The following is a 21458-nucleotide window of genomic DNA, read 5'->3' on the forward strand; positions in this document are numbered from 1 at the left end:
TGGGATGTGTCACCGCTGACAGCAGCCTCGACGGGGCGGGGGGCGCGCTCGCTCCCGTGCGCGCGCGCACACACGGAGGCAAGTTGGTCAGTCAGGCGAGCAGCAGCACCGCCACCCCACCTCCCGGTTCCTCCAAAAGAGGGGAAGGGGCTGTGTGTGGGAGGGGGCGATCTATGACTTTTTTTGCGGGGGGAAGATTAAGAAGAGAGGGCGGCAGAGAGCCCTCCGACGCTAGCTGTTGAAGGGCAATGTCATGTTTCAAGGCCACCAAAGGCCATAAACCTCAAGCGGGGCTTTGCTGGGGCTCCTCGGAATGACTTTAATGAATAATTTCGGAGACAGTTACGGCTTTGAGGTAATTGCTGCCGCGGCTCTATGAAAACCAGACGTGGCGGCTGGCTCGGGAGAGGGGAGCTCTTCCAGCCGGGCCACTCTCCTGGCTCCCGGCAGAAGCCGCTGGTTCAGCTTGAAGAGAAGAGCTGCCTGGCAACCCGCCCCGTCGGACCTGGAAATCCTTGAAGCACCGGCGGGGAGGAAGGGAAAGGCCTTTCTGCGCACGCGCGATCTGGGAAGTTGTCCTCGACCCCGCTCTTCCAACTCTTAACAGTGCAACTCAGAAGTAAGCTCTGTGTGGAGTTCAATGGGCCTACCCCCAGGAAAGTACAGTACTTGCAGGATTGCAGCCCAACAGTCAGTGGAGGTCGATCCATTAGGGCGCTGCCCCACCCATCTCAATTTTTCTTCCGCCAGTCAACAGCGTAATCCCATCCATGTATATTTAAATGGCAATGCCCAGGTTGGGATTTAGGTTTGATGAGGCCCTAAGCTACTGAAGGTATTGGGGCCCTTTATATGTCCAGCTGTCGTTTGTCAACAACAAATTGTTGCTGTTTTTTGTGTTGAATATATGCTATATGGTAATTTATGGACCTAATAGGTATCTAAAGCCATTTGCACATGTTGCCATGCAACCAGTCCAGGCAAAATGTAGGCACCCTATATATAGAAATGAGCAAACCAGTGATATTTTAGGGAGCAGGCTAGCAGGCAGGGCCCATTACTTACATCACAGGAGCCAACACAAGACAAAACACTCTTGCTGTATGTAGGTTTTATTTTATTTGTTTTTTATCTTATATTTTGGAAATGTACATCCAGTTTTTCCCCCTTTAAATTTTTTTTGGGTCCCCAAGAGAGTGGGGCCCTAAGCTATAGCTTGTTTAGCTTATATGTAAATCTGGCACCGGCAATGCCCATCAACTTTGGGAGGGTTGGCCCCCTCAAATATTTTATTTATCAGCCCCTAGAAGTTGGCTCCTTTGGTGGGATCTGTCTGCAAGGCATTGAAATTAAGTTCCTGGTCTTCACTTGTGTTCATGGTAGGTTGCACCATGTCCATGAGATGGATAGTGAATGCTCCACCAACCTTGGGTCAAAGACCCTTTATAGACATGAGAAGGGAGAGCCAGCATGGTGTAGTGGTTAAGAGCAGTGGACTCGTAATCTGGTGAACCGGTTCGTGTCCTGGCTCCTCCACATGCAGCTGCTGGGTGACCCTGGGCTAGTCACAGTTCTCTGAAGTCTCTCAGCCTCACTCACCTCACAGAGTGTTTGTTGTTGGGGAGGAAGAGAAGGAGATTGTTAGCAGCTTTGATAACACAGACCCTAGGGCTTGCTGATAAGAAGGTCGGCAGTTCAAATCCCCACGACAGGGTCAGTTCCCATTGCTCGGTCCCAGCTTCTGCCAACCTAGCAGTTTGAAAGCATGAAATGCAAGTAGATAAATAGATACTGCTCCGGCGGGAAGGTAAATGGCGTTTCCATGCGCTGCTCTGGTTCACCAAAAATGGCTTAGTCATGCTGGCCACATGAGCCGGAAGCTGTACGCCAGCTCCCTCAGCCAATAAAGTGAGATGAGCGCCACAACCCCAGAGTCGTTCACGATGGGACCTAACGGTCAGGGGTCCCTTTACCTTTAGGGATATCAAATCCAAACTCCTCCTCCTCTTCTTCTTCTTCTTCAACTCTTGTTCTAAGGCAAGGTTTGCAGGGGACCCCTGTGGTATGTTGGAGTCCACCATCTCCCCCAGCCAGCATAGCCAATGGCCAAGGGTTATGTGACTTCTACTCCAGCAACATCTGCAAGGCCCCAGATCCCCAAACCTTGCTCTGAAGGCAATGTGTACAAGCTGCAATCCACTGCCCCGCTAATGTCCGCAGGCTCAGCCAACACTGACTTGGGAAGCAAGCTAAATCCAGCACAGAAGACAAAGGCGCATTGGCTTTACAGAAGATATTCTATCTATGCTGCCTAAAGCTGGGGGTGGGGAAATAACATTCTTCCCCCTGCATATTACATCTGATGCTGTATGCTTTGTTCTAAGGGTGGGCCGGGCAGAAATGCGTTTCATCTTACAACAGAATGTTGCTTTCATTTCCCATGGACACCCTCGGCAAAGCTAGCCTGGGTTAGAAGCTTTCGGCTCCAGCTGTTTTAAGGTACAGACAACAGAAAGACAGAGATCTGGGAGCAACATCGCCCTCTTGTCTGACAACCACGTGTTTCTTCAGTGAGCGGATCCTGTGACCTGAATGGGTCTTTGGTCTCCACTTGCAAAATGTGGCCTAGGCGTGAGCCGGATCCCGTGGCCACACAACCGGATCTGGTTCTACCCGTCAAGGGTACGCCCTATTATAACAATTTCGCGTGGAGGAGAGGTGGGGCGCTGTTTGTGGCTTCTTCTTATCTTTATTGCCACTGTTATTACCACAAATAACTAGTTTATTCAGGACTTCCATCATTTTCTGGGACGCAGCAGCATCCCCTCTTTGCTCCCTTCTATATAGTTCTCTCACATTTTTCTTTCACATTCTGTCTTCTTCACACGTTCCGATATAAAACTGCCGTGCTTTGGGAAGGTAAGTTCGCGATCCTCTATACCGTTACTTTTTAAAAATGTCCCACTTAAAGTAGGATCGGCTCACCAAGGAGTTTCGTCTCAGTTTAAGCATATTTACTCGGGGGCAGGGGGGGACGACAACTTTTGTGGGGGTTCAGTGAGGTAATTGCAAAGGAAGTAGGCTCAGCAAGCTTAATGACTAGGGATTGATTCCTCATTGAACGGGCAGCGTCCGAATCACCTTTACTCAGAAGTCCCACAGTGCGCAATGGACTTGCTCCCGGGAGAGTATGCGACTAGTACTGCAGCCTGATTTAGAACTTACTTCTGAGTAAAATACTTAGAATGAAATCCAACTGAGTCATAGTACCATAGAAATCGATGGATTTGCGTGAAGCTACTCTTGAGTATGACTTCCACACTCTTGCACGCCGGCTTAACTGGACATAATTCAGAGGGACTTACATCCGGTGAACAGGATATTCTTTTTCTGATTGCAGTCCTGAAAGGAAGTGTATTCTTCATTGCTAAATGCAGTTCTCCAGTGCTCTTTCTGTAGTTTTTGTGGGATATCTAAAATAAGGAAGTCAAAACCAACAACTTCTGATTGCTGGAAAGGCACACATACACAGAGAGAGTTGGATCTCACAAGGTCTACTCTACAGGAAGTCCTCCAGGTGAGAGCCTCTCCCAACTGTGTCCAGACAGGTAAAGGGGCACAACCTATATAAGCTGCTCACAGCCCGGCGGCCTGCTCCCTCTGCTATCTGATCTCTTGATGCTTCATCAATGACTAGGGACATAGCACACGTGCTGAGCCACAGCTCAGGCTCCAGTTCTAATCTAAACTATGGTATATGTCTGTAACTACATGTTAAGCCTGCCTCAAGACAGCTACTGTGAAACTGAGTGAGTCTAACTTTACTTATAAGAAGACCGTTTTGAGGGATTATTGTTTTAGGGGAGAGGTGGAAATACCAGGAAATTCAGTCTGTAGCTTAGCATGCTGGATAAAAATGAAAAGGCTAAAGCTATTTTATCAACGGTTTCCTTATTTTTGCTGACAAAGGGATGCTCTCTGCTGAACTCACAAGCGTAAGGAAGGATGATGACAACTAAGAAATATATCCTCTCCTAGTTTCTATGCACATCCCCGAAGTTTTCGCTTCAGACCCCGGATTCCTCCAAGTGCAAATTATTTGTGTCGTCTTTTGAGGAAAACTGCGCTCCTCATCTAGTCTCCTCAAAGCATCAACGCAGATGTGCCTGACGTCTTCATTTTGATCAGGGTATTAATTGCACTCGGAGCACAATCACGTCTGCTCAGAAGCAAGGTCCTATTGAATTCAATGGGGCTTCCTCCCAGGGAGCCTTCCATCCATTCCTAAATCCATGTAGTTGCTTGCAGCGCTTCTCTCTTGCGTTTAGGGTGCGATGCCAACTTTGAAAGACAAAATATTTTTATTTCCTGAGAAACGATTGCCATTTTAATACCGCCTATTTTGGAGCACACTCGTTGACACCAATTAAGATTTATTTACGAATTAATTTGTTTTAGGGTCACGTCTGCTTTTTCGCTTGATTTCAATACTTCGAAATAAGATTGTTGCTATTTCTTTCCCCCCGCCCCGTCAAAGCGCAAACGCCCCATGTTTTCCTTTCGGATGTGGTTGGACCAAAATCCGAAGCCTCAGCTCCGCATCTCCCTTGGCTTAACGAGGAATTGTGGCTTTCCTTTTGCAGACAGTGAAACTTGGCCGTGTCATTGGCTGCAGCAACGAAAGCCTCTCGTCTCTCAGGCCAATCAAAGCTCGGCCCCTGGCCAGCCTTCGGCGTCTTCCCTTAATCCGGCGCACAAATAAACCCAAGGTTCTCTCTCTGTCTCCTCTGCTGAATATATTATCAGTCGCCCCGCCTCGCTTTCCCGGTCCCACCATTTTAGGGCGACTCGAAAGATCCGCTTGCTGCACAATCTGGTTGAGGGATATTCTTACGCGAGAAGGATCCCCACAGCTCTCTTAGAGCAAGTTTCACGGGCTGCTTTCCTGGGGGAGGGGAAATAGATTTTGGATCAGGAGCCTGAGGAGCGAAAGAGGGCTTGAGATGAGACAGAGTTCCGCCCAGGACCGGCTCTTAGATGTGTAAAGCAGGATTATTACACTTTAAACATCTATGGCATCCCCGCAATAATCCCGGGTCGGAACTGTAGTTTGTGAAGGGCCCTGAGAACTGTTAGGAGACTCCTCTTCCCCTCACAATTCTCAGAGTCAATTGCTCTTCCTAGGGAGTTCTGGAAATTGTAGTTCTATATCAGGAACAGGGGCTCTCCTAGCAGATCTCAGCACCCTTAACAAACTACAGTTCCCAGGATTCTTTGGGAGGCAGTATGCCATGACTACTTGAAGTGGCATGATACTGCTTTAAATGTATAGTGTGGATGGGGCAGAGCTGAGAACTGGAACCCTGGATGGAAAGAAATAATGTACAGTATATAATAGAATGCATTTAGATTTAGTGCAGGAGGGGTGAGAGGTGCAGAGCTACATTTAGCCACAGGGGCCTGAGGTTACCAATCCCTGGACTAGAGTTTCCAGGGAATGGTGCAGCTTTTAGGCAAACCTTTCTTCAGATACTTCTGGTGCAGAGTGGAAGAGTGGTACACAGCAAAACAAGAAAGTGGCTCATCTGTGTTCAGCAGTGTTGTGCTATATAATCTATCAATAGGTCTGTCTACTCTGTTATCCTCTCAACAGTTTGTCCTCTCTAGCAGTTAGTATTTGTGCAAGACCATTTAAATTTAAGGGGAAAAGCATCCCATTCACTCTGGATTCATAGAACTGCACAGTTAGAAGGTATCCTGAGGATCATCTATTTCAGCTCCCTGCAATGCAGGAATATTCAGCTGTGCCATATGGGGACTGACTCTGCAACCTTGGCATTATCAGCACCATGCTCCACCAACTGAGCTACCCGGGGTGGGTAGATTACATCTATTGAAATGGGGGGAAATTGAAATGAAGGGGGTTTCAGATCACTGTAGGCTTCAGTTATGTTCCTCCTCTTACCTGGGCAGCAGATCAGCTTTCTTCAACAGAGGAGAAAGGAAAAAAGATGGGTGTAAAAGAGGCACTCTGCCCATGCTTTGACCAAGTTGATTGCGGCGTATGTATGTCTCTAGATTTGTATTGTGCAAATCTATTGAAATATTTCTATCTCACTCTCTAATGCAACATATTTGAAAATGAAGATATTTCACTGTGTAAACTGGAAGCCTTTATAACACACAAAAGATCTCAGGATGTTTTTATTTCTAAGGGATTGTTTGTTTCAAAAGAATACCAGCAAACCCATCTCCCAATAGCAGGTTCTGGGGAGAAAATATGAGCTCCTCTGTACCCTCCCCAGCCTATACCTTTGTGATTTTTGTGCTCAGGATCAATAAGTGCAGGAAATGCCCAGCAGACTATGAGATATGGCAAAGTACTGTGCTGTAAATATTGAAGTTTGTGCTACAGTGTGAAACCTGGGCCATCCTTACCATTAGGCGATTTGAGGAAGCTGCTTTGGGCAAGCAGATTTTGGGTATCATGAAAGGGCAGCAAGTTGCTTGCTGCTTAATTTATTGCATTTCCCCCAATGTCAGCAATGGGGAAGAGACGGGGGGGCGCTTCTGCCTTAGACACCAAAATAATTTGATGGGACTTCAATAGTATGCACCATATGCCAGCCCTGTTTTGAAACCTGGTGGACCCCTGAGGAGGCAGCCCAGCCAACCCAAGTCTTCCTCTGGTTCTGTCCATTGCAGATCCCTGGCATCTATGTCGATTCTGGAGCAGAGTTCCAAGCTGAAGATGACCCAAATTTTGAGAAGAGCATTGCCACCATTGTATCCAACCAACTTCTCCTCGGAGTAGAACCACTGAATGGAATGGACATAAATTAATCACGTCTATCAATTTCAATGCGTCTACTTTGAGTCGAAGTAACTTTCGATACAGCCCATTGTTGAGGGTTAAGAAGACAGACATTCCCAGGTCCTTGGAAATATTTTCCAGTGCTTCCATTATCTGGTCATCAGGTTTCCCCCCCCCCCCTGCCTTCCAAGAGATTTGCAGCAAAGCGAAATGAATCCAGCATGCAAAACCTCAATAAGACAAAAAGGATTCAGAAAACGCGAGGCTTTCTTGGATGAAAAGACAGAATTAGGAGAGAAGAAAGAAAAGAGAGCAAAGAAAGGCTTCCTCTATATCCCCTCGCATTCCAGCTGGTGGCCTGGAACTTCAGCTGGTGTTTGGAAAGCGGCTTGGTGATTACACCCAAGTCTTGAGCAGGATGGCTCCTCGCCGTCTGATCTGACGTCAGGGTGTCCATAGAGGCTCTCATTGCAAGGCAGGAGGGAGGGAGGGAGGGAGAGAGGAGAGTTCTAATCACTGCCAGATGTCCTTAATAGCAAATATCAAGACTTATATGGTGCCTAAGAATAAATTTGTAATCAGGGCTCCGCGCGAGCCCATCATCAAAGCAGTGGCATTGCTGAAGGAATAGGAGGGGGAGAGAGACGCTCAGCTTGAATGGCTACCTTTGGGGGTGAAGGAGAGGGAAGAGAGGACAGGCCCTCAAGAGAGTTCCCTGAAAGGAACAGGTCTCTAACCTCGCCCCGCCCCGTTCTCGAGGCTCTCCAGAATTTATGTGAATATATAATTCAGATAACCATTGCGCTTTAATGTCCATTAAAGGCGGGGGGGGGGGAGGTTTAAACAGCTGAACCGTAATCGGCCAATTAGAAATGGAAAAGATTTGAAGGTGCTGGGGTGGGGAGTGTACATATTTCATAGACTGGAAAGCAAAAAGAAGAGCGTGAGAGAATGATAAGCCTGAGTTATAACTGCTGAAGAGGTTACAACAGCGGCAGGAACGTGGCCATCCGTTTATTTTCCACTGTCAAGGGCAGCTCCATTCACAGGAAAGAGACACAGTCCAGTTTAAAAAGGTCCCAGTTTTCAAGTCCAAAAGCACTTCCACCGCCCATGGTAGGGCTGGACTGCAACCTTACTTGGAAGTCATTCGCTTTATTTCAACGGAATCTCCTTCCACGCATAACTGGGATAGCAGTTTAATGTTGCAAATATTCTGGACTTAATGGCAAGCGTCAAAGACAGGCGTAAAAATCAATGATACGCGCGTTTTAAACGGCTGCCTGGCTGGAGGGTGTAAGGAAATCCGAATAGTTTGACAGTGTAGTAGGGTCTTGCAAACGCGATCCCCCTGTCCGTGCTCACTCAGAAGAGAATCCATTGAAGTTCCATGGGGCTTACACATATAGGGATCCCCAAGTGACATGCGGATCGCAGCCAAAGGAGGCCAGCGAGACGCTCCGCGCGTCATTCTGACGCCAACTTTGACGGAGAGGCTCGCCATCGTTATCTGGCTCGAAGGAAAAACCGCTGTAAATTTCAGGAACCGGGTTGGGGTGGTAGAGTGAGCAATTCCACGGAACATGTGACAAATCCACAACACAGAGAAAGCTTACGGAAGAACTACAAACAAGGACGATCGATCCCAGTGCTCGAAATACAGTCTAATAATTCCTAACACGTTTTCTTTCCAGTTCCTACTACTAACGCCATCTGCTGTTTTTGGAATAAGTATTGAAGAAAAAAGGAATGAATGAAAGGAACGAAAAGCCTTCTTTTTCAAGCCTGACCTCTTTACCTAATCATCTAACAAAAGTAAGATTATAGGAATCCTGGAATACATCCATACACCCCATTCCATAAAGTATAATCTAAGACTGGGGAATTTTCATGGATTATCAACTCAGTCCGATAGACGTCTTCTAAGCAGCAATCGCTTTGAGTTCAGTAGGGTTTACGCCCAAGTAATCGAACTGAACCCAAGGGTTGTTTACAACAGCATTGAAATTCCTTTAACAGATGTGTGTCCGCGAGTGTCTGGTGCTGATGGGTGTGGGGGTTGTTCTCATGAACTAAGATTAGGGGAACTTCATCTTGTAATCGATGGGTGTGTTGCGTAGATTAGGCTGCAGTCCTCTCGTCCGGGATTAGGAACCTGCCGATCTCCATTTGTGGTTGGACTCCAACTCCCATCAACCTCAGCCAGCGTGGGTGATAGTCAGTATGATGAGCCAAATTAATGGTGGGTCACAGGTTTTCTACCCCTCGGCTATAGGACTTCAGCCAAGTCCTCGCAGCTCCTCTGTTACAATTGAAGGTACCCTATAGTTCATGAGAACTCTCCCTCATCACCGTCAAACATGCACAGGCCTAAGTCTGTTAAAGAGGTTTCAGTGCTGGTGTAAACAGTCCCTGGTTCAATGCAGACAAGATAATTTTCAACGAGGGAAATACTGATTTCAGAGAATTTGCTCTGTAATTAAATAGATTCCAACCCATCACTTGCACTGAGGAGCTTCAATGTGAGTTTGGTAATGGTAGGCCCTGTTCCGACTAGTGGAGACTGATTTCCATGCAAATGTAAATCAGTAGTAAAAGAACAAGTGTCTACTAAACTAGTACTACTAAAACAAGCTATTCTGAAATATGTGGACAGGAGGAAACTATCTGTAGTAAACATGCAAGCAAATCAATATCATCTTGCATTCCTAGGGTATTTGAAGCGCCCTCTTGAGCACAAAATATATATTTGGAAGCATTTCAAATTTGAAACGAATGGTACCTCTTCCAAGCAGATGTATTTGGAGCAGCAGTTGTAAGAAGAAATATGTGGAAAGGATAGTGGTATCCCAAATTGGACATGCTCGCTTTTAAGTTACTTTTGGAAAGCTAAGATGTGGGTTGTACATTGAATGAAATCCAGGTACTTTATTCCAGCTGTGAAAGCGGAAGGCCGTGGAGAGGGAATATATTGTGCGGATTGAAATAGCAAACGGTCCACACATTTATATCTACATATTAAATCTAAGACTGGGCAAGTTGAATGGGAGAGACACATAGTACAATTCTAATATGTGTTGATTCGGAAGGAAGACCCACTCTGCTGAGTAGGGTTTCCTCTCTGGTAAAAAAAAAATTAAAAATATTGTGAACCGCCCTGAGATCTTCTGATGAAGGGCGGTATAAAAATTTAATAAAGAATAAAGTAAATGAACGAATGGGCCTGTAATAATTCGGACTTTCGCCAGGTCGTGGACAATAACCCCGGAGCGCCAGGACCTCAGCAGTTATCCTGAGCTGCATCTTGTCCACAAACGTAGCTGAAAGGTTAATGTTAAAGTAAGATATATTTAAATAACTTTGCATGTTGATGGAGAGAGAGAGAGAGGAAAAGTTGGCCACAAACAAAAACAACAAAATATATTGAGTGGTAGGCCTTCGATGGCAGATTCTGAAATCCGATTCACGCAGCTGAATCAGGGCCTTTTTCTAGTGTGCAGCTTTTAAACAGAATCTAAAGGGATATGAAGTTAGCACGTAAATATTGTGGCTAGTTATTCTTTTCACTTCTTCAGGCTGTGATGCACTGCGGCTTAAGCCTCCCCGCAGGAAAATGAAAAGCAAATAGCGCATTCTCGGCGGCTCCCAACAAGGGCCGACCTCCTAAAACTTTGCATTTCCCACCTATTTCAATGCAATCCACTTCCAAACAAGCAAACCTTCAGATTCCCAACCTACAGTTTACCCCTACACAAATAAACGATTTTCGCGGGCTCTTAAAATAAATCACCGCAGCACGGCTGAAGCTGTAGAGAGAGCAACACCCCATACTGAAGACATTATAGATAAGTGAAGTCCCATTGAAATCAAAGGGAGCTAATTCCAAGCAAATGTGTTTAGGATCGGAGCGCCTCCCTGCAGTCTGGAAGCCAGCTACTCTCGCATAGCTCCAGTTGCCTATTTAAAACAAGGGACGGGAAGGAACAGAGTCCAAAAGGCACATTCCTGTCCCACATTCACATATGTGAGATGCTCACCCGACTGAAGTCAGAGGGGCTTCATTCTCTCAATAAGAGAATTTGCACGCTTTTTAGGGCCGCCTAAAGTCAAACACTAGATTCCACGGCCCCAATCCTGCGCGCTTTAACTCTGCAGGCCCCACTGAAGCCCGCGAGGCTGGAGCTCAAGAAAGCGTGCAGAGTACTGCAGCCTTAAAACCATTCCAAATAATCCTTTCAAAACAAAACAGGGAAAGTAAGTAAAGATAATTCACGTTGATAAGGAAGAAGTTTTATATGCCTTCCAAACACGATTCTTTCCTTATGCTAGTAAGGGAAAGGAGAGGCAAAATGCTAATTTTGAAGGCCATGATGGAGAATTAAACACACTTGTGAGCTATACTGTATCTGAAAATCATTAAACACCATGGCATATGCTACTATCACTTTTTTTTTAAAAAAAAAGTATATTCCATTCTCGCAAAACTGTTGCCCACAAGCAGAATACATTTGCATGGAAGCGAGTCCCTAGGGAGTTAATGCTGCACGCCAATGCTAGTGGATGGGGTGCAAGCCAGGTTCGCACGTGTTTACCCCCAAGTAAGTGATCATAGGACTAGGCAGGGTTACAGGGCGATCCGCAGCCGATAAAAACCATCCAGGGATTTCAATTAGAATGTGGACTGTTTCCTGGTCCCATTGCACTGGGCCAGAAAACCAAATCTATTTCGAGGCAATTTGCTTCCCGAAAAATGTACTGTATTCGGGATCATGAGGCTAATGACCGCAGCCTGGCGTGGCGTCTCATCCTGGGAAGATTTGCTGGGAAGCAAAAGTCCCACGGATCAGAGCAGAATTCCCTGCCTTGTTCACTGTAGAAAGTCGCCCTCGCCACAACCCTCCAGATTTCTGCGTCAACATGCAGGGGGATGGCTCTGCGAGGGTGATCTGACGGAGGCTACCAACCCGATCCTATGCATGTTTACTCTCAAGTGAACAAACGCGCCTAACAGAAAGGGGAGTGTGGTCTCCTTGAGGATTAAAGAAACTTCAGTGAAACACCCGCCTTGCATCCAGGCGCTTCGTCCTCTCTGCGATGCGCGTTTCCAAACCAGCTGCAGAAGATTCTCTCCTTGGCTGTGGCTCATTCATTAATTTCCCCTCTCGGATTACCTACCAAATAGTTGCTGCGGCCTCTTAAGCCATTATTGCCAGCCAGGAGGCGACGCGAGAGAAAAGGATCCTGATCTTTTTCTCAGGCCTCTCTATCTCTTCCCTCCCTGTGGCGCTGGTTGCGCAGCGGTTATCATCCCAGGGAAGGGAGTGGGGGGTGGACAAGGCGACGGAGAAGTTCAGGCCTGACCTTAGCGAGAACTTTACAGATAGAGAGGGAGAGAGAGACGTTGCCAGGCTCGTCCCCAGTTCCCAGCGAGTCGCTGCCCGAAAGGACCACGTCCCAAGAAGCGAGAGAGGGCCTTATCAGGCTCGCAGCTCCCGCGCAGCGATCTGGGGCCAGGGCTCCTGACATCCCAATCGACCATCAATTTACCTTCCACCGCCCCGCTTCCCCATTTAGCTTTTAACGTCAAAAGCTACATTTTTGTCGGCTCCGGCCTGTCTAGGGCTCTTGCGATTTAGCTCCAGGAATGATTGCTCCTGAGAAAATAGCAACAGCCCCATTACCGAGCAATTAAAAAGGATCTCTCCCCCCCACCCTTTCCCTCTCCCCCTCTTTCCCCTCTTAACCCTCGCCCGCCCACCCGCCATCACCTTTCAGTGGGTCCGATGGCCCCACTCGTTTAGACAAAGAGAGGGAGGAGGAGGAGGACTGGAAGCCAAAAGTCCTATTGATCATCTGGTGGAAAGGGGGAAAAATGCGGGTCAGTCAACCTGGTCTGTTTCTATGGTTGAGATCCTCCGCGCACACTTAGAAATACCTCTTCACGGAAGTCAGAGGATTTCTTGGGTTGGGGGGGGGGGCTTGTTGTCTGAGAGCTTAGATCGCGAGCGATCGGTACACACATTTAAGGCCTGGCCCGGCAGACACTGTTATTATTCTCGTGCTGGACTCTTATTTCTAGCACCAGGAGTCGAAAATGGTGCAACCGAGCTAGTATCTATGATTACTTGGAAGTCAGCGCCGCGGATTTCAGTTTATCAAGTAAACGTGGGTAGGATTGCAGTCTCAAAGCTCTTGACTTTGGGTGGGATCCTGACGATTCTGTAGCATCTTTCGATTCTAGGGTGGGGGAAGCTTTAAAGTAATGCATAAACATGTTCACACGGAGTTAACAGTCTCTCTCTCTCTCTCTCTCATACCACCTAAGCGACTGGATGATCGGCTATTTCGACAATACGACGGGCCTAATTCCCCAGGAAGAGTGGCATTGGTGACCGTGTGAGCTCGTGCGCACACGTGTGTGAGAGAAAGCCTAGATCGCTCAAGTATGCTCTCTACTGCAAACAAACAAGTGCAGGTTTTCCTTTTCTGCTGCTGCTTGGGAAGGAAGGGTTGAGAAGTTTGAATGAGGAATAATTTATTCATTAAATTGGGGGGTTCCTAAAAGAAGAGGTGGTGGTGAAGAATCAACCCTTAAGCACTCGCTGCAGCCTCGGGACATAGACCCGCTTCTTCTAAAATCCTAGTTCAAAAGCACTGCGTGGATGTAACAGTGCAAACATAACACAGAAAGACTTGCCAGTCGATATTCTGGGCCAGAAATCTACAAACACGCGAGGACGGGCGGCATGTGGGAGTGGGAAGTTTGCGCGATCCTGGAACCAGTTGTTTCTCTTTTCTATCCAGAACTTTGGATAGCGTTGAGCAAGATCTACGAAAAATCGTACTGGGTTGGAAAGGAGAGATTGGATCCAGCTACAACAACAGCTGGAGTTAACTTTTTTGAAAAGAAAAGTGTGAGGTGGGGTTGGGGGGGGGAGAGAGGGAATGTTCCTTCCCAGGCAAGTGTCTGTAAACACAGCTCTTCCCAGCCTCAGCTACCTGACCCCGGGACTGGAAGAGGGCACACCACGTTGGCCTCGTTGTTGTAACCTCGCAACCTTCCTGTTGTCAAGGCGGCCTGGCCAGCGGTGTAAAAGGCCCCTGCTTATCTTTTTATGGGCAGCTGGAAATCTACCTTCTCTCATCGTCAGAGCACGGCCAGGGCGAGCCATTTAAAAGAAAAGAAAAAAGGGGGTTTCAAAAACAACAGCCACGCACATCAGAGACATCTGGGGCAGAGTCAGCCAGCCTGCGCGGATGTCTTGTTCCATTCACGCCGGGAGCCCGGGGGCTACAGATCTATAAAAGTGAGCTCGAGAGAAAGAATGAAAAATCCTCTCGCTTAACCTTGAAAGCCCGATTAAGACCCAAGCAAGCTTCCTCAGGGGACAAGCTTAAACCCCACGCAAAACGACGGACGCCATTCGGTTCCTAAGTCCTCAACCTAAACTCCGTTAGCGCCGCTTATGTTTTCAGGCCGGTCAAGAAAAGGCTGAAAAGAAAACTCAGGACTGAGCAGCAGTATTGGGAGATTTTGGGCAATGCTGTTGCGAAGAGGGAGCGTGGTCCTTTAAAAAGGGACGAGAATGGCGGGGCTTTTCCTATTTCGCGACACCAGCGTTTCTTCGGGTTGTTAGAAGCCAGCGTCGCCTTATGGAGGCGGTTTCTAGCCCTGGCCAGTTTCAAGGAGGTTCAAGGCTGTTTGCCCGGCCTGGTGGCGTTTCCACCCCAAGAGAAGTTTCGGTAGCACAAGCCCATTTTATTCTCTTCCTCGCTCCCCTTAAGAACATTACAGAGCCCAATTCGGAAGCCCTTGCCAGAGTAGGATTACACTTACACACACACACACACACACACACTTTAAATAAATGGACTCGCTGCAGTCAATTGGAAGGAAAAGTGCAACCCAGGAGAGTTTTAGGGAACCACAAAGTTAATATCCAGGTCACCGTATCTCACTGTAAATCTTGCATTTCTCCCCTTTCCGAAATCCCTAGCCTTGCTCCCTGTTTCATACTTGACATAAAGCTCCAAGTTACATAATCACTTATACGGTATACCGAGGTTTCCTAGACCATCTTTGGCCTGGCCCCAGCCAAAGCACGAGGGCGCTTCCACAGCACAAACCTCTCCCTACAACGCCCTGCCGGTTGTCACCTCTGAAAGCAATACGCCGAGAAAAACAGCTCGCTCCGATAAGCACGAAATAAATATCCAGATTAGCTCCCGTCCGCAGTATCCTCCCCCATTCGCAAGCAAACACCTTTAGAAATCACTAAATTATTACAGCTTCAGTAAAACTAAACAACCTCTCTCACTCCTCAGAGAAAACAAAGCAAAATTTGTTTCTGACTTGATCTAGTGCTCTACTACGGCCCATATAAAGTACTATAAAAATATCAACCTGAGAAATAGTATTTGGCCCAGTGTAAATGCTTCCCTGCCCCCTGAGCACGGGTGGAATTTACTTCCGCGGAAACGTGGTCAGGATCGCAGCCAAAGTCTCGAAAAAAATATATATCTCCCGCCTTTGATATTTCTCTTTTACCCTTTCACCGGGGTCAAAACAAAAGGCATAAGCTTACTACCCCAGTCCTATGCCGCGCGTTTACTCGGAAGTAAATGTCACCGCTTCCAACGAGGCTTTCGCAGGCAACACCAGCCCACAGGATCTCAACTTGATATGTCATCCTGGCCATTTACTTCCAAACGTTAGCTATTGTCTAGCTAACGTTTGGAAGTAAATGGCCAGGATGACAATAGCAAAACTAAGGAAGGAAAGGGGTTAAAAAAACATTTCAAGGCATCGAACATTTTCGTTTTAGAAAACACACACACAGTGGTTTATTGAATACGTACAGCGTTTACACCTTTGCGTTATTAAATTCAACTCCACGGACGATTCGTTTTTACTTTTATTTTAATTTTTAACGTTCGGTTCGCTTCCTTAAGGACCGAAGTGCACTTGGACAAAAGAGCTGTCGCAAAATCTCTCCCAGCTCTTTGAGCGACCACAATGGGGAAAAGGACAAACCTGGGAAGCCCCGGACTCGGCCCAAGACGCAGAAATTGTGGGCTCCTGCTTTGAGATCGCCATCAACACGTTGACCCAACGGGGCAAGTATTAAACACATACACTTCACATGACACCCTAATGCCTGCGAGATTTCTTTCTTTCTTTTTGTCCCGTGTGTTCTATACAAATAAAGCAAAAATAACATTCAATGAAGGGGAGAGAGGAGGAAGGGGGGGGGGGACAAAACAAGAAACTATGGAGACGCCATTATCCCCCTTACCACGCCGGAGTTTTCTTCTTCATATATTCAAATATGGAATGCCTTTCTTCCAAGATCCGCGGGTTTCTTTTTGGGTTTTTTTTAAAGGCGAGACTAGGGGAGGGAAATTGCACATAAATAAACCAGACGATTCCAAAACAACAGCAACAAGGAGTCCTCAGCTCGGCAGCGGCTCTCTCGAAGGCGCAGAGAGTCCCCCTGCAAGACGAGGCTTCTTCGGGCGCTCCTTCCCCGCAGTCCTGCGAGCGCCTCATTGCTTGAGCTCCAGAGCCCACACGTGCTGCGGCCAGCCCGTCCTGCCTTTCGTCTTCTTGTCGTTGCTGCTCACTGTACTTTTCAGGATCTCGTTCTGTTCCGGGAGAGGAGACGGAGAAGAGAAACAAAGAGATTATCTCCCTGCGTTTTATCTGGGTTAGCCTCCTCCCGCCCGCACCTCTTTGGCAGGAGGGAGGCGTAGAAGGAGCCTCGGTCCGTTTGCTGAGAGGCCTCGGAGCAAGCGGAGCAAGCTCTTCTTCTGAAACGGGCTTTCTCGCAAAACGTGGAGGGATCAGATCCACACACTTAACACAACCCAGCTAGGGCTGCGGAGTTGGTGCAATGGAGTACGCTTCCCTGAGCCTTCTGAGCAGCCGCTGTGTGTACAGGATCGCCTGAGGAGCCGGATGCAGCGCAAAAGCACAACCCTTGGGAAGGAAAGCGGCTCCCACGGCGACCCAACACGCGTCTACTCAGTTGAAGGCCTGGGAGTTTACACCCAAGCGAAGCTTGCACAGAATTGTAGCCTCATCTATAATATAGTATTTGTTGTGGCCTGCTTAATTTTCCTGCTTACCGATTTTTTGAATCGGCTCGCTCTCCAAACGCGAGCGAACAGTGCTTCTCCAAATATAGGATGAACTTTATTTTAGCTATAAAAGACTGTCATATGTGCAGGCGTTGGACACACACTTTAAAGCAAAGCAAAAATAAAATAAAATAGTCCTTCGGCTCACTGAACAGCTCAATAGTGTATAAGCTACCCAGAATCTCAGGTTGCTGGACAAAAGGCCTGTGAGGTTGTGGGATATGTGTCTAAGTAAACACTGAACCTACAAAATAAATCAGCCCCCCCAAACGACTTTGCATCTACTCATTCATCATTCTTCCCCCCACTTCTCAATACTGTCTACACAATAACTCTCTCTCTCCAACTGAATGGAAAACGAATAGATTTAAAATTCCCCTATACACACACGTGTTGCATGTTTACTGGTTATAAATGGCCAAGTCACAAGGAGGGATAAGACCCAGGGATTCCTCTTGGAGACGACAGTCACCAGAGCCTGCTTGTAGCCTTCCTGTATTTCCAATAAAGTCCCTTCCAAGGCAATGAATGCCCTCATCCCGGTATCCCAAGTTAAGGAATTAATGTGTAAGATGTGCTGTATAGCTTCGCCTCCCCCCCCATGTTAACTTAGACCCTGAGCAGACCTGGAAGCACCGACCGCGGGTTTTCTTGTGAAACAGACATGCTTAGGATCTGAGAGTACTGGTCTGCTGAGTATTGTAATATGGGCAATATCCGAGTCCCAAAATACTTGGAAATATCTTCCCACCACCACCCCTTGGGGGATCGTCTCTTTCGAATATTGTGCACTCAAACCTTTTATTAAAAATGCCAGTTCAGAGTGCTAAATGCAATTATTTGGATATCCCACCTATTTCAGTGGAAGATGTTTCCTAGAGCTTTAGGATAACACAGCAAATGTATGGAGTCTACTTTGGATTTTTATTTTATTTTATTTAAAAATGCATCCCAAGTGTTTTTGTTCAGGATTGTTTGTAACCTTAACCATTCTAATCCGGGTTGAGATTCAATTTCCAGCTCTTGGTCCCTTAGCAACTGCTGTTTTTTTTTTTTTAAAAAAAATCCTTCCCTATTATATTTAAAGAAAAACAGAAAACTTGTGATTGTAACCGGTTTCCTCTTCCCGCTCGCGATTAACTAGGCGTATTCTATAGGTTAAATTCTTGGAGGAAAGGAAGAAGGCATGGTATTTTGAATTATTGGTGGAAGGCGGAGCTCGCCCCGCAATACATTTGTCTGATAAGTTCAAAGTAAATAGAACCTTCCTGACTTACTGTGTGATCAACGCGTAGCTCAGGAACTCCAGTTAAAGGGTTCAGTATTACTATGTGTCCTGTAGATTGCAGCCTTATGAGGAAGTGGGTTCCAAACACACACAACCCTCCGCTGGACTGAAGCCTGGAACAGAACATCTGAAACCCCACTGATATGTATGTATGTGTGTGTGTGTGTGTGTGTGTGTGTGTGTGTGTGTGTGTGTGTGTGTCCGTCCTACTCTTTCCCTAAAGGGATCTGTCTTTGTCGACGTTTCTTTAAACCGCAGGCTCTCTCAAGAGATTTGCTGGCTGGGGCCTCAATCCACAACTCATCAGTTCCAATCCACAACTCACTAATTTAAAGACAATCCCGTTTGCTTTAAGGGAGAGTCCCTTGAAATCAGCGACTCTAATCAGGAGAGCAAGCCGATTAGAGTTTAGCTCAGAAAGCGGAGCCGGGACATTTCCACTCGGATCCGCAACTGAGGGCGAAAGCGAAAGGCTGGCATTGAAACTGACTAGAAACTTGTCCCTGGCATCAAGGGAGTCTCTTGTGACATTTTGGTTACCTTAAGAAAGGCATTGCCCTAAGGTGGATTTTGGACTTTGTTTCCAAACGGATACGTTTGAAAATGGTCCCTTCGGTTTTCACGGCGGCTTTACTTTCGAAGGGAGTCTGCGTTTAGGGTCAAGGGTTTAGGGATGGCCTCTGAAACAGCTTCAGTCCAAAGCCTACCAGTTTAACCGGTTTGCGGAGCTTTTGCCAATGCTGCAGAAATTAAAATCACTCAAGAGGCTGGTTCAGGTGAAACGAATGGGGTTTACGGGCATCCCCCCCCCCAATAAAGGCTGAGGTCCTTAAATTTAGAGCTTCAGAACACTGCTCCAGCGAAGCCAATGGGAAACACCCCATTCCGTATGTTTTGAAGGGCCAAGAAGGATTACTATGGGATAGCGAAGAACAATCTCTCTAAACCAGTTTGTGTCTCCCCTCGCCCCGCGATGCTGCTGAACTACAAAGCCTTGGCCCTGCTGGCTGAGGCGGCCGGGAGATGTAGCCCCCATGCCTGCCCTAAGGCCTCTCAAGTCGGGGAAGGAAAGTGATGGAGTGGCTCCCGCTTGCGCGTTCCCTTCCTGGAATCTTCCACGTATTTACGGATTCACAGCCTTCCTATCAAATAAAGAACGTGTGTGCGAGAGGGAACCTGTAAACGAGCCGGGTCCTACCTACTGTGATCCTATCTGGAAGAGGATAGGGAAGTATTTCACGTGTTCAACACGTTGGTTTCCCACAGCCCAGAGAGCAACCTTCGCAGGCTGCGATCTTCCGTGGGTACGAATGGACTTGGAGCCCAAGCCAACGTTTTAGCAGAGGCTGCCCTCAGAATATTTCCTTGGAAATTAAATCCCATGGAAAGCAAGGACACGGGACGCTCCTTTCTCCCACAATAAGGTGGAGGCAACCCTTCCACAAGTTAACGGGATTTTCCCCAATGCAACTAACTGCGTTCTTAGGTACATCCTACTGGTTTCAATGGAGAGTTGCTCCCCTTCGAGAAGCTTAGATCTCCCTTTCCATTCCATTCTCTCGGGACGTAGCCTTACAACCCGATCCTAGACGTGTTTGCACTTCACTGGGCTATGCTTTTCAGGGGCTCCACGAAGTCCACACTTTCCCTAAAGCACTGGGGCGGGAAACCTGTGGTCCTCCACGGCTTGATGGGCTACACCTCTCATTCCCAACACCCTTGACCATTGGCTATGGGGCCGAGGAAAACTGCATTCCGACAGTCGCTGGAATAGGAGGAGGAGGCCGCCTCCCTCTTCTTGACTGCTAAGGAAGCAGACTTGGAGAGCAGCTACTTCTGGGGGAAAGAAGGCCCGGCTCCCCACTCAGGAGAAGAGCGTCCTCCTTCGGACTGGGCTTGGGAGTGTGTGTGGTTGTGCTCCAGCGCTCCCTCCCCACTCCCTCCCTCCCTCCCTCCCTCGGGGCCGTACTGACCAGCTCCTTCTTCCTCTTGTCCTCCTTGACGTCGGTCTTCTTGATCTCGGCCTTGAAGGCCTCGGCCTCGCCGTTGGCGTCGTCCTTCGCCAGGAGGTCCATGAGGTAGGCGATGTAGCTGGTGGCCAGGCGCAGCGTCTTGATCTTGGACAGCTTGGTGTCGGCGGGCACGTTGGGGATGCACTCGCGCAGCTCGGCGAAGGCGCTGTTGATGCTCTGAGTCCTGCGCCTCTCCTTGCGGTTGGCCGTGCCGCGCCGCTTGACCGGCCGCGGGCCGCCCCCTAAACCCGGCGGCCCGCCGCCGCTGCCCGGGGGGGCCACGCCGCCCACGTAGTGCGCGGGGGGCTCCAGGCCCGGCGCGCCGTTGGCGTACTCGGGGCTGTAGGAGAGCGCCATGCCGTAGTCGGGAGGAGACATCTCCGAAGGGTGGCTGCTGATCAGCCAGCCGTGGAAGTAGGGGTTCTCCTCGTGGCCGCAGCGGCTGGCGGCGGCGGCTGCGGCGGCGGCTGCAGCGGCGGCGGCGAAGGGGTAGCCCTCATGGTGGACCACGGGGTGGTGCGGGAAGCCCCCGACCAGACTCATCGCCGGGGCCCCGGGAGCCCCGCGCCCCCGATCCGGTCCCTGGATCTGCGCTGCCGAGAAGAGCGTCTTAACAGAGGCTGGTGGCCATCGGAGGAGAGCTGCAAAGCCCCCCGAGCCCCCTGGAGGCAGCAGGATCAGGGCCTCCCGCGGCACTCATGCGGCCCGGGAGGTTGGGGCTGAAGGGGCGAAGGAAGACAAGAAAGGGGAGCAGGGTCCCCCCTGAAAAGAGGGACCCCTCCCGTCTCCAAGAGGTGAGTTTCCCTCGCTGTCTTTTTTCCTGTGGCGTCTTCTTAGAGGGATTTTAAATATATATATGAATACAACTTGGGGGGGGATGTTTACTTACACCTGCATTTTCCTCCGACAGCCTCCCCTTGGCTGGAATGTCCCCCCCAGCTTGCCCAGTGGGTCCAGTTCCTTCTCCTCCCTGGACGGGAAGCGACTCCTGCGGTTAAATCTGACCGGCTCCCATCCACTTTGCTGGCTGCTTCGCAGCTTCCCCACCAGGGAAATCCGCAGCTCTTCCTCGCCCCGATGGAGAAGCTGAGGAAGAGGACGAGAATGAAGAAGATGGTGGCGCTGGCGACGATGGAGGGGAAAAAAAAAATCAAGGCTCAAAAAAGGCTTCCCGGTGTCGGCGCTGCGCAGGGCACTGGTCGAA

The 21458-nt window shown here is 48.5% G+C and overlaps 1 protein-coding gene across 2 annotated transcripts; it reads right to left on the reverse strand.

The window, feature by feature from the left end:
* Positions 1 to 15627: 15627 nt before the first annotated feature.
* On the reverse strand, positions 15628 to 20797 carry HAND2 (heart and neural crest derivatives expressed 2; the record flags this gene model as incomplete). 2 transcript variants are annotated; one of them, XR_014515967.1, is made up of 3 exons in its annotated part: positions 15628 to 16009; positions 16111 to 16459; positions 20216 to 20797. XR_014515967.1 is itself a non-coding variant. In XM_083460250.1 (2 exons), 2 exons carry the CDS (start codon positions 20795 to 20797, stop codon positions 16361 to 16363), a joined length of 681 nt encoding a protein of 226 aa, XP_083316376.1. In that variant the 3' UTR covers positions 15628 to 16360. The 2 variants fall into 2 exon arrangements, 1 of the variants encoding a protein (XP_083316376.1); XM_083460250.1 differs by having other exon boundaries at positions 15628 to 16459.
* Positions 20798 to 21458: the final 661 nt, after the last annotated feature.

The sequence above is a fragment of the Podarcis liolepis genome (assembly GCF_965112155.1).
Source record: "Podarcis liolepis genome assembly, chromosome: 9".
Taxonomy (NCBI): domain Eukaryota; kingdom Metazoa; phylum Chordata; class Lepidosauria; order Squamata; family Lacertidae; genus Podarcis; species Podarcis liolepis.